The sequence below is a fragment of the Bos taurus genome, chromosome 4, assembly GCF_002263795.3.
Source record: "Bos taurus isolate L1 Dominette 01449 registration number 42190680 breed Hereford chromosome 4, ARS-UCD2.0, whole genome shotgun sequence".
Taxonomy (NCBI): Eukaryota; Metazoa; Chordata; class Mammalia; order Artiodactyla; family Bovidae; genus Bos; species Bos taurus.
In genome coordinates, this window is record NC_037331.1 from 63255148 (window position 1) to 63268109 (window position 12962).

A 12962-nucleotide genomic window follows, 5' to 3' on the forward strand; every position below is an offset into this window, starting at 1 on the left:
ACTAGAGTGGGTTGCCATTTCCTCCTCCAGAGGATCTTCCCCACCCAGGGATTGAACCCACATCTCCTGTGTCTCCTGCATTGGCAGGTGGATTCTTTACCACTGAGCCACCTGGGAAGCCCAGCAACATTTTTAGGTCCATTCAACTTCTTCCCGTTAAATAAAGATATCAACTATGTAACCCTCTGATTATAAATAAAATCCAAGATATTGTCTGACAATGAGATGTTTATTAAACTCGATACATTTACTATACAAGAATTCTGTGGAAAAACCTGCGGTATCAAATAGGATCTAGGTCTCTGCATTATAAAGTCTGTCCCCAGAAGATATCCTCTCACTATATCCTGCGGCTGAAATCATACAGATGACCAAAAAACAGCAACATCCTTTCCTGGTAAGACAACTTCAGCTGCCTTGCCCATATCAGTACAAGTCCTCCTAGAAAAGTGAGAAGTCCTGATCCCCATCTCTACACATCGTTATCTCCTGGCAGGTAAGCTGGATGAAGCACTGGGCCAGGCCTTCCTCTGTGCTTGGCATGAGGTCCACACAGGATCAACCTTCGCAAGGCCATCTTCCCCTCAACCAGACAACTCTACTTCAACTATTCTGTGACTCCTTGGAGGGGTGAAACTTCTGGGGAAATGAAAGAGAGAAAGAGAGAGAAAAGATCTGAATATTGAAAGGAATATTCAAATTCAGCTGCACCAATGTCAAGGGGAAGGATAAAAAGTTAGAAAACAAGGAATTTTGCAAAATGCTTTTCGGTATGACAAAACAAAACCTGACCAGAGTATCACTGTTCTGACATATTTGTGAGGGCCACCCATTCTCTTACCAGGTACAGGAGTCTCCACCATGAGGTGTTTGTGGTTGGTAAACAGTTCAGAGGAGTCTTGATCTATTGATCTTCCCTCTAGGTCTGATTCTGGGATTGTAGCACAGCCACCTAGTTGAAAAATACAAATAATATTTTAAAGAACAGAAAAATCAATCTTTCCAGACATCAACAACAGCTGAAGAACGTACCAGTGGTGAAGATAATAAATGATGAGACAACAATCTTCAGGAGCGGAGCAAAAAAATAATAATAATCTTCAATATATTTCTTTTGGAGAAAATGCTGGAAATGAGTTATTGCCCTCAAAGACACACTGTTGATCACTCAGCAACAACAGCAATGGTGTTGTCTTCAAATTTAACCTTTTTAAATTCAGAATGGACAAAATCTATAGTATATGTGATACTCATACTATAATGGTAATTATATTAATAGCATGAAATTCCCTTTGGAATCAGAGCATCAGAAACTATAAAAGAAACAAACCACATCAACCATGAGGAAAAGAAACATTCCTTGAACAAAGAGAATGGACGCTAGTGTTCTGAGATGGTGACCATGGTGGTATTTCTCTGGTGTTTGATTCTATTCCTGAATCCCAACACCTTCTAGCACAGACACAACACTTTATTATTCAACAGCAGAACCATGAATTGCATTTAGAAGCTTTCAATTCCAAGTCAATTCCAAGGTGACTTGAGGATGAACTGGCATGGCTGCACTTTTAAAATATTAAGTATAAGTTATTTGATTTTATCCACCAAAATCTTGTATGGAAAACTCATGTGAGAACTTCCTGACTATATCTGCAACTTGATTTGACTAATTTGCCATCATTTTTCTGGAAATGTACTGACATGCTATTTACTGTACATGTTTTTTCCCAAAGCCATTCTTCTTGTAAATGAAGTGTGATTTTTATTTCTTTTTCTGAGGCTTCTCATACACTGAGTCCAAAGCCTCCATATTCAAGTTTTGCTTCATGCATGAGGGGGTTTATAAAGCGAGGCTACCAGCAGCACTGATGTGTAAACCACATCATTCAAGTGAGAGGGAAGTGGCCAGACCCCAGGTCTGAAGAAAAATACACCTTATCATCTATCCCTCTGTATCAGCTCTGAAAAAAGAAATCGATGTTGAGGGAAACTTGAGAGACAAGGATTTCCACACTCATAAAATAAGAATTAGAGGTCGCCTCAGAGCCTCCCCAAACAGGAAATGTTAGAATTATCCATCAATGCAATGGAACTCACCCAGCTATATCTGAAAATAGCTAGGGCCCTATCCAGGAGGAGGACCAGGTTTATTTTTAATCTCTTTCCAAAACTTATAGATCATAGTGACAATAACTATCATTACTACACGCTTTCTCAGTGATAACTCTGCCTGTATTATCTTGTTTAGTTCCTACAAACCACACCACTAAACAGATAATATTATTCTCCTTTTACAGATAGGAAAACGGAGGTCTCATGAGATGAGTACATCATTTCCTGGAAATGTTCTAACATGTTGTACACTGTACTTATTTTTCTTCCCAAAGCTATTCTTGATAAGTCTTTGCCAAGGTCACACAGCTCCTAAGGAGTAAGACAGAGCTCACACCCAAGCCTGACAACTCCCAAAGCCTGTGTTATCTAAGCATTACTATATGGCTCCCAGTTGCAGCATCAGTCAGAGATACCTGGTGGGAAGGTCTTGGGTGGCAGCAGGTTTTATCTCGCCTGCTGCGAGGAGTACTGCTTAGAGTATTGTGAGGACAGGGACAGGCTCCGAGCCACTATGGGACTATGGAGAAGCCCAAGAGATAGCATCCTTCTTCTCATGGACCCTCATCTAACTGAGAAAAAAGGAACAGGGTATTTGGCGCTGGGGAAGGGCCACCTCTGTAAGATTAATGACAGGAAGAACAGAGAAAAGGGAGTAGCGGTGGGGATTTGGTCATTAAGCATATCCAACTCTTGCGACCCCATGGACTATAGCCTGCCAGGCTCCTTTGTCCATGGGATTTTCCAGGCAAGAATACTGGAGTGGGTTGCCATCTCCTTCTCCAAAAAAGGAGGGAGTGCTCCCTGCAAAACAGAACACCAACCCTCCAAAATAGGCCAAAGAATGGCTTTCTAGACTCATAAATCAGATTAAGTCATTTCTCCATCCCCAAGGCAGAGGGAAGAAGCAGGATGATGACAAGAACGTTGTACTGATGCAGCTAACCTTTGCATACAAGAAAACTCTGAGAGTGGAGAAGTGTCTCCTGCCAACAGATGGAGGAGAGTGCCGTGATCAGAGAGCAGTGCTGCATGTGTGCAGAGGCGATCTCCACTGATTAATCGGTGTCTACCATTTATTCCAGCTGACTCAATATTGGAGCAAGTGAGAAGGCACAAGGGAAAAGTCAGTTGCTTTAGACTATCCTGTAGATTCTACATTACATGAATTACAACACATGTAATCTCTTGTCCTTGGCACAAAAGTTTTGCCTTGTCCACAGTACAGAGAGATGACGAATCTTTCAAATCCCACTGCAGGGCTGACTAGTCACATGCCCTAGAAATGCCACCCTCTTTTCTTCAGATATCTCCGTGTGGCCAGACTGACCAACTATGTGCCTGAGTTTCTGTCACTTCAAGCTTGGAAGGAACAGTAGCATGGGGAGCTCTGGCATTCTGACCAGTGGGAAAAGGGAGAAGGGAGGGAGCCTGGTGGAGAACTCCCCTACTACTTCTCCCAGGGTTGACTCTGAATTCTTATTCCTTTTTTGCCAACCTCCAGAAAAATGCTGTGTGCTGAGTGGCCTCTTCCTGGCTCTTTGAGAAAAGTGGTCAGGCAGGCAGGAGGCACCACAAAGTGGTGTACATTGTTCCTTGACCAACTTCCCTTTCTCCTCATCCTCCCTTCCCTGAATTGGCCAAATAAAATGCTACTTTAATTTCTGTCTCAGGTCTGTTTTCTTGCAAAAATCACTGGCATGGGAAGTAGTATTAAAAAGCAGGCCTTCAAGATGAAAATTTGAAGTTAGATCACCCATCTATCTGTATGAAATAGGGGCTCCATGGCTGGGGGTAAACAGACTGGGAATAACAAGCAGTTTGCCAGTCTGTGGTCTAATCCAAGGATCACAGAAAGCTACTCTTCATACAACATCCTAAATTGTGTTATGGAATTACTTAAGCTTTCATCCATGTTTAACTGGGATGATGTACCTTTAGAGGTCAAGATTAGGAGATCAAGTATCTGTAGCATGGCAATATTTATAAGGGTTACAGAGTAGGGTGGCTGCTTCTGATAACTAGATACCTTGCAAAAAGAAAATGGCTAGTTCAGTTAGCAGGCAGCAGAAGGCAGATCCAGCAAGTCAGAAGGCCTCTTTAGCCTTACTGGTTTAAGCCAGATCACTGGGCCAGCAGCACCAGATATGCTGGGGAGCTTATTATAAATGCAACCTCAGGCCCCATCCACACTTACTGAACTAGAATCTGCTAAGAAGGGCAGATGGGTATATCTGATGAGATTTTTGTTAGGAAAAAGTATTTGTTAAAAATTCCAGAGTAGCCAGTAAAAAGAGAGAAATAAAATATAAAATCTCCAAACTAACGGAGACCTTCTGAAGCCCATCTTGGAAGTGGAGACTGGGTTCCACTGATGTTAGATAAAGGACCCTCGGCTTAGATGCCATCACATCAGAGGAGAAGGGGAAGAAAAACCACAGCCGAATGAAATTATCCAAACACACATTGTGTAGTGTGTGTCACAGAGGACCCACGGGCAAAAGCAGGGAAATGCAGGGACTTCCAGATCTGGAAATCATAGTGCTGTGGACTTACTGTGTGCTGGGCACTTGGCCGTGAATTCTCAACGCATTAGCTCCCTCAATCCTCAAACAACTCTGTAAGGAAGGGGTCCATGTGGCCACCTCTGAAGTTGACTACTCTATTTACTCATGCTACTTGATCTGCTGAGTTCTATTTGACAGATACTTGATTCTAACCCAGATGAATCCTGGTGGCCCAGCTTACCTGCCTCACTACCCTGTAACTCAAGTAGCCTGAACAGGAGGTTTGCTGAATAGCACATATTTTTAGGCTCTGTGGGCCATCTGGTCTCTGGTCTTAGTTTTGCCATTGTAGGGCAAAAGCATCCAAGGACAAAATGAAAACATGAATGAGCATTAGCTATGTTGGGAGGGATTGGGGGCAGGAGGAGAAGGGGACGACAGAGGATGAGATGGCTGGATGGCATCACTGACTCGATGGACGTGAGCCTGAGTGAACTCCGGGAGTTGGTGATGGACAGGGAGGCCTGGCGTGCTGCGATTCATGGGGTCGCAAAGAGTCAGACACGACTGAGCGACTGATCTGATCTGATCTGATGTTCCAATAAAACTTCATTGATTAAAGCAGGCAATAGGGCAGATCTGGCCCACTGGCTGTAAGTAGTTTGCCAATCCCTGGCCTAATTCAAGCTACTCTTCATACAGCATCCTATTCTAAATGTTCCTAGAGGCATTTAACACAGTCAGATCATCTGGCAATATTGCTATAACAACAGTAACAAGGAGGAGGAGGAGTAATAGTAGCAGGTTTTTAAAAGAATACTGCTTCCCTACTGTTAAAATGCTCTTTTTGTTTGGGCAGGGATAAGTTTATCTTTAATGAACTTTATTTTTAGAACAGTTTTCAGTTCAGTTCAGTTGCTCAGTCGTGTCCGACTCTTTGCGACCCCATGAATCGCAGCACACCAGGCCTCCCTGTCCATCACCAACTCCCGGAGTTCACTCAGACTCACGTCCATCGGTCAGTGATGTCATCCAGCCATCTCATCCTCTGTCGTCCCCTTCTCCTCCTGCCCCCAATCCCTCCCAGCATCAGGGTCTTTTCCAATGAGTCAACTCTTCGCATGAGGAGGCCACAGTACTGGAGTTTCAGCTTTAGCATCAGTCCTTTCAATGAACACCCAGGACTGATCTCCTTTAGGATGGACTGGTTGGATCTCCTTGCAGTCCAAGCGACTCTCAAGAGTCTTCTCCAACACCACAGTTCAAAAGCATCAGTTCTTCGGCGCTCAGCTTTCTTCACAGTCCAACTCTCACATCCATACATGACCACAGGAAAAACCATAGCCTTGACTAGACGGACCTTTGTTGGCAAAGTAATGTCTCTGCATTTCAATATACTGTCTAGGTTGGTCATAACTTTCCTTCCAAGGGGTAAGCGTCTTTGAATTTCATGACTGCAGTCACCATCTGCAGTGATTTTGGAGCCCAAAAAAATAAAGTCTGCACTGTTTCCACTGTTTCCCCATCTATTTCCCATGAAGTGATGAGACCAGATGCCATGATCTTAGTTTTCTGAATGTTGAGCTTTAAGCCAACTTTTTCACTCTCCACTTTCACTTTCATCAAGAGGCTTTTTAGTTCCTCTTCCCTTTCTGCCATAAGGGTGGTGTCATCTGCATATCTGGTTATTGATATTTCTCCCAGCAATCTTGATTCCAGCTTGTGCTTCCTCCAGCCCAGCGTTTCTCATGATGTATTCTGCATAGAAGTTAAATAAGCAGGGTGACAATATACAGCCTTGACGTACTCCTTTTCCTATTTGGAACCAGTCTGTTGTTCCATGTCCAGTTCTAACTGTTGCTTCCTGACCTGCATATAGGTTTCTCAAGAGGCAGGTCAGGTGGTCTGGTGTTCCCATCTCTTTCAGAATTTTCCACAGTTTACTGTGATCTACACAGTCAAAGGCTTTGGCATAGTCAATAAAGCAGAAATAGATGTTTTTCTGGAACTCTCTTGCTTTTTTGATGATCCAGTGGATGCTGGCAATTTGATCTTTGGTTCCTCTGCCTTTGCTAAATCCAGCTTGAACATCTGGAAGTTCGCAGTTCACGAATTGTTGACGGCTGGCTTGGAAAATTTTGAGCATTACTTTACTAGCGTGTGAGATGAGTGCAATTGTGCAATAGTTTGAATATTCTTTGGCACTGCCTTTCTTTGGGATTGGAATGAAAACTGACCTTTTCCAGTCCTGTGGCCACTGCTGAGTTTTCCAAATTGGCTGGCATATTGAGTGCAGCACTTTCACAGCATCATCTTTCAGGATTTGAAAGAGCTCAACTGGAATTCCATCACCTCCACTAGCTTTGTTTGTAGTGATGCTTTCTAAGGCCCACTTGACTTCACATTCCAGGATGTCTGGCTCTAGGTCAGTGATCACACCATCCTGATTATCTGGGTTGTGAAGATCTTTTTTTGTACAGTTCTTCTGTGTATTCTTGCCACCTCTTCTTAATATCTTCTGCTTCTGTTAGGCCCATACCATTTCTGTCCTTTATCGAGCCCATCTTTGCATGAAATGTTCCCTTGGTATCTCTAATTGTCTTGAAGAGATCTCTAGTCTTTCCCATTCTGTTGTTTTCCTGTATTTCTTTGCATTGATTGCTGAGGAAGGCTTTCTTATCTCTTCTTGCTATTCTTCGGAACTCTGCATTCAGATGCTTTTATCTTTCCTTTTCTCCTTTGCTTTTCGTTTCTCTTCTTTTCACAGCTGTTTGTAAGGCCTCCTCAAACAGCCATTTTGCTTTTTTGCATTTCTTTTCCATGGGGATGGTCTTGATCCCTGTCTCCTGTACAATGTCACAAACCTCTGTCCATAGTTCATCAGGTCCTCTATCAGATCTAGGCCCTTAAATCTATTTCTCACTTCCACTGTATGATCATAAGGGATTTTATTTAGGTCATACCTGAATGGTCTAGTGGTTTTTCCTAGTTTCTTCAATTTAAGTCTGAATTTGGCAATAAGAAGTTCATGGTCTGAGCCTGGTCTTATTTTGCTGACTGTATAGAGCTTCTCCATCTTTGGCTGCAAAGAATATAATCAATCTGATTTCGGTGTTGCCATCTGGTAATGTCCATGCGTAGAGTCTTCTCTTGTGTTGTTGGAAGACAGTGTTTGTTATGACCAGTTTGTTCTCTTGGCAAAACTCTATTATCCTTTGCCCTCCTTCATTCTGTATTCTAAGGCCAAATTTGCCTGTTACTCCAGGTGTTTCTTGACTTCCTACTTTGGCATTCCAGTCCCCTATAATGAAAAGGACATCTTTTTTGGGTGTTAGTTCTAAAAGATCTTGTAGGTCTTCATAGAACCGTTCAACTTCAACTTCTTCAGCATTACTGGTTGGGGCATAGGCTTGGATTACCATGATACTGAATGGTTTGCCTTGGAAATGAACAGAGATCATTCTGTCGTTTTTGAGATTGCATCCAAGTACTGCATTTCGGACTCTTTTGTTTTAGAACAGTTTTAGATGTATTAAAAAAAAATGGCAAATAATACAAAGAATTCCTGTATATTCTCTACACAGTTTCTCCTGTTGTTAACATCCTGCATCAGTATGGTACATTTGTTAGGATCAATGAACGAATATGGGTACATTTAGTTAAAATATATAGTCTATTCAGATTTCCTTCATTTTTATTTAACATCTTTTCTGTCTCGGGATCTCATCTAGGAAACCCCATGGCATTAGTTTTCCTCTCTCCTTTGACTCTTCTTCATGGTGACAGCTTCTCAGACTTTCCTTACTTTTGATGGCCTTGAAGTTTTGACAAGTATCGGGTCAGGTATATTGCAGATTGCCCTTCTATTGGAAACTTTTTAATGTTTTTCTCATGATTAGATTGGGGAGAAGAAAAGACAGTTTCTTTTCCTAAATTCTTAGAGTTCCCCATATTTGGGGATTGTTTCCAGTTGTTCATCTTTTCCTCTATTAAAACACCAGGTGGCCAGTTGAATGGTGGGGACAGTGAAGGGGATGGGCGGCCAACAGCGAGTCTTGACTTAGACTGTAAAGTTCCCAGGAGTGGGTCAGGCTGGGGCTGGCTGTCAGACCCAGGCAGGTTACCAGTTGTCCCATCTGCAAGGAGAGGGTCTTAATGAGGCCTTTTGTGTGGATTACGTGACACTGTATACACTGAACACAGTGCTCAGCACAACGTACCTTTTACCATTTCTGTCATCTATGAATTTTTTTGGCATAGATGCACTTTCCACACCATTTCTGAGGAATGAAAGAACTTCAACTTTTAATGCAACCACCTTCATTTAAAAACAGAGGCTCAGAGAGGGTAGTGGATGCCCCTTATATTCTAGGGCTTGTGCCTGGTTCTCCTGCTTGCTAAACCATTACTGCTTTCTCAAAACCACTTTCCCCCCCCCCCAGAAAGATCTCAGTGGATTTGCCTGTAAGTTGGCTGTCCTGACCAGTACTTCCTTTTAATGATACAGAAACCCCAGAAAGTTGGCAAGCTGTTCTTTGGGTGTATTTTAGGACTTTGTAGATTTATATTCTTGCGACAGAGATCTCTGCAATCAACTGAGTATATGGGTGCAAATATTCCATTCCTTCAGGGAGGAAAAACATTTTTCTTCTTTTATCTTCCCATGTTTAAAAGGAATCAAACAAGCAGACACTTTGAGAATCACAAATGACCACAGACACCCTGCTCTGATTTGCCAGCCGAAGAATCTTCTGTTCATATGCCTGAAATGCCACTAAAACTTAAAACAGCAAAAATCTCAAAAATATATACCAATGACATTTTTCTTTTAATCAAGATTTACTTGATGGATAAAGTGTTTTTGAGGTTAACATTCAGATTCCATTTCAAAGGTTTTTAATTCCTGTGAAGTGTGGGGAATAGATACTTTGAAAAGAATATTTCACTATCTTAAACATGAAAAGCTTCCCTAAGAAACTATTTTAATTAATTTTTTAATAAAATTTTTTTAAATTAATTTAATTGGGGATAATTACTTAACAATATTGTGGTGGTTTTTGCCACACATCGACATGAATCAGCCACAGGTACACATGTGTCCCCCATCCTGAGCCCCCCGCCACCTCTGGGTTGTCCCAGAGCACTGGCTTTGAGTGCTCTGCTTCATGCATCGAACTTGCACTGGTCATCTATTTTACATGTGGTAATATACATGTTTCAATGCTATTCTCTCAAATCAGAAACTATGAGTATTAAAAAACTCTCTGAAAATGTATCCATTTGAAAAAGTTTTACTCTTTATCCTTCCTCAATCTCTGTCTCTCTGTGTAAATGTGCACACACATCCACATGTAGGGCATATAGACAAGCATAAGAGTTTTCCTGATAATTCTCTTTTACTTTGTTCATTTTTATATTTTCTTAAAATATAGTTTTTTCGAGGGGTTCTCGTGTGGCTCAGTAATAAGGAATCTGCCTGCCAATGCAGGAGACAGGGATCCAGTCCCTGATTCAGGAAGACACCACATGCTGCAGAGTGGCCAAGCCCCTGAACCACAACTACTGATCCTGTGCGCTAGAGCCTGGGAGCCACGGCTGCTGAGCCCAGGTCCGCAACTACCGAAGCCCACCTAGAGTCCATGCTCTACAACAAGAGAAGCCACTGCAACGAGAAGCCCACACAGCATAACTGTAGAATAGTCCTCACGCTCCACAACTAGAGAAAAGCCTGTGCAGCAACAAAGATGCAGCACAATCAAAAATAACAAAAATGAATAAATAGATAAAATTATATATTAAATATAAATGCATATATATATATATATAAGCTATAGGAAGTCAAAAATCCTATAGCATGTTTGTGAACCAATTTTAACTGAGTATTTACAAATTTTTTGACAAAATGGAACAATGGAAGGAAGAGGAGTGGGTAAAAGAGGGAAGGAGATAGAGGATGAAAAGGAAAAGTGGGGAGGGGAGGATGAATTAGCAACATAGTCCATATTTCTGTGTGTACACTTCTACAGAAGATATTTGGGGTGACTTACTGAAGGTATAGATAATAAAATATTAAAGAATAAAAAACATAATAGCAGAAAAATGTGATGCAGAGTAGGAGGTATATGGCTAGGAAGAATTGTATATAAAATACAGATAAAGACTTATACAAGGGCTGGCATGCAGATAAAAAGCCAAAAGCTCTGGAGTAGAAGTGGGGCTGCACTTCGCCTGATTAATTCTCCACTGACCTCCCTTCCTCCACACTGGACTTCAAATCAAAGGGCCCAATCTATCTCGTACTTGGACTTAACATTTCCTTAAAAGCACACTATAATTGGTAAAGCTATGCTTGCTGGAATTTTTTTGACTGATGGTATGGGTGTGTGTAGGGGGGGTGTGTGTGTGTGCACATGCGCCTATTCTGTGCTTAAGGGCCACTTTATTTTTAAACTCTTGTCTGTTTATATCTTTTCTTTTCTTTAGGATTTTCAGTCTTTTCTCTTTCTCTCAATTTTTTTTTTTAATTTTTGGCTACACCCCACAGCATGCGGGACCATAGTTCCCCAACCAGGGATCAAACCTGTGCCCCCTGCAATGGAAGGTAGTTAAGGGCCATTTTAGACAGCCAAGATTTCTGTGAAATTGGGTTTACAGAGGTACTTACTAAGCAAATACTACAGAAAAACACACTTATAGGAGATTGTTAAAAACACAACAGCCAGAGACCTTGTCCAAGTCCATCTTGGAAATAAAGCCCTCAAGAATCTAATATAGCTGAATGAATATAGCGTGACAAGTCAGACTGATATAATACGATGCTGCTGCTTCCCTGAAGGAGGAACTGGAGAGTATTAGTTGATATCTTTCTCATCTTCATTTCCATGAGATCCATTTTTTGGTTGTAACGCGGAGACACCCCACCCTTAATCTGGTGCAATTTTACAAGTTCAAAACTCAGAAAAACAGAAGAAAAAAAATATCTTTCAATAAAGTCTTAGGTTTCCGGTTCTAATATATGATATTTGTTTTTCTGTGTTTCTTTTTGTATCACAAATCTATTTTGTAACTTTTCTTTCTCTATATGTTTCCAGATGACATGCTGACTGCATAGATGGTAGCTTATCTACTACTTAACACAGATAATAATGGTAACCACAGAGAGGCAGGTGAAGGTCATTGTAATATGTGTCCAACATGATCTCTATAGAATGCTTGAGAGTTCAGTTCCACCGCCTAATAATAAACTTTGATCTCCCCACACCCAGTAAGAACTTCAAATGTGTTCAAGAGTATGCACACACCTATGTTTTAAAATAGTTCCATTTCACATCTCACAAGACCAGGTTTATTTTAAGGGGTCTAGCACGTGTCTCCGCAAGTTCTAAAATTGCCATAATGGCTGAATATTAAGTCCCTTGGGGTATAAGGGCTTCAGTCAGAGAATCTAGATTTAACAGAGTAGGGTCCTCCTGGCATTAAGATGTTTCCACAACTTGAATAATAATAGGTGTCCAGGTATGTTTTTAGCTGGACCACCACTTAGAATGTAGGTCCACTCAGTACAAAGGATTAAGAAAGACAGGAACATAGCAATTTTCATCCACTGATAATTATGTAAATAGAATGTACCAAGCAGAGAAAAGTCCTATTTACAAAAAAATCAAGCACAGTCCATAAATCCTACAGACTGGAATGGATCCAGGTTAAGAATTTCTCCAGATGTCACTCTGTAAACAGGGCTTCATAAAGTGAATTCCCCAATTAATGGTTGGTAAAAGTAAGCTCTATAGTGTGTTAGTGCATTATGAACCTCTATAATATGTAGGTGAATTGTCTGGCCCTATAGATCATTAGTCAGATATGATACAATAGAATTCAGGAGAAAGAAGTGGAATAAGCAGTTTCTTCTGATATAGAGAGAAGGTCCCCTAAAATTACTGCTCAGGAACTCAGAGCTTTGTTCACTGAAGGAAATGAGAACTCTCCGATTTATTTGCATTACATCTGTTTTTCTAACACATTTAGTTCTTAACCTGGAGTACTTGGAAAGACACACACCCAGTAAGAACATAAACATGGAACTTAAAAAAAAAAGGACTACTCACTATTTTGTTAAAGTCTCCAATCACAATGTTTTCCCACATGTTAACAAGGCCATTAAATCCTCCAAACAGGAACACAAAAGTATTACCCAGCCATTGTGAGAAGGTGGGGAAGAAGAGAAAGTTAATAATTGCTTTCCCTTGCCAGTTGATCAATGTCTAGAGCACTCTGCAAGGAAATGCAAGAGCCATTGTCTTTCAGCTAGATCTTTTCTGTACTGATAAGTATAGCACTTTTTTG

At 41.2% G+C, this 12962-nt stretch overlaps 1 protein-coding gene across 4 annotated transcripts in view; it reads right to left on the bottom strand.

Annotated features, from left to right (window-relative positions):
* Nucleotides 1-210: 210 nt before the first annotated feature.
* The window catches only part of BBS9 (Bardet-Biedl syndrome 9), a 474880-nt gene continuing 462128 nt past the window's right edge, over nucleotides 211-12962 (bottom strand). For all 4 annotated transcript variants that reach the window (XM_059885659.1, XM_005205480.5, XM_005205478.5 and 1 more), the window contains 2 exons: nucleotides 842-952; nucleotides 211-639 (listed from right to left, as the gene is read on the bottom strand). In XM_059885659.1, coding sequence (XP_059741642.1) covers nucleotides 608-639; nucleotides 842-952 — 143 coding nt within the window. In that variant the 3' untranslated portion in view covers nucleotides 211-607. The remainder of the gene's footprint in view (nucleotides 640-841; nucleotides 953-12962) is intronic.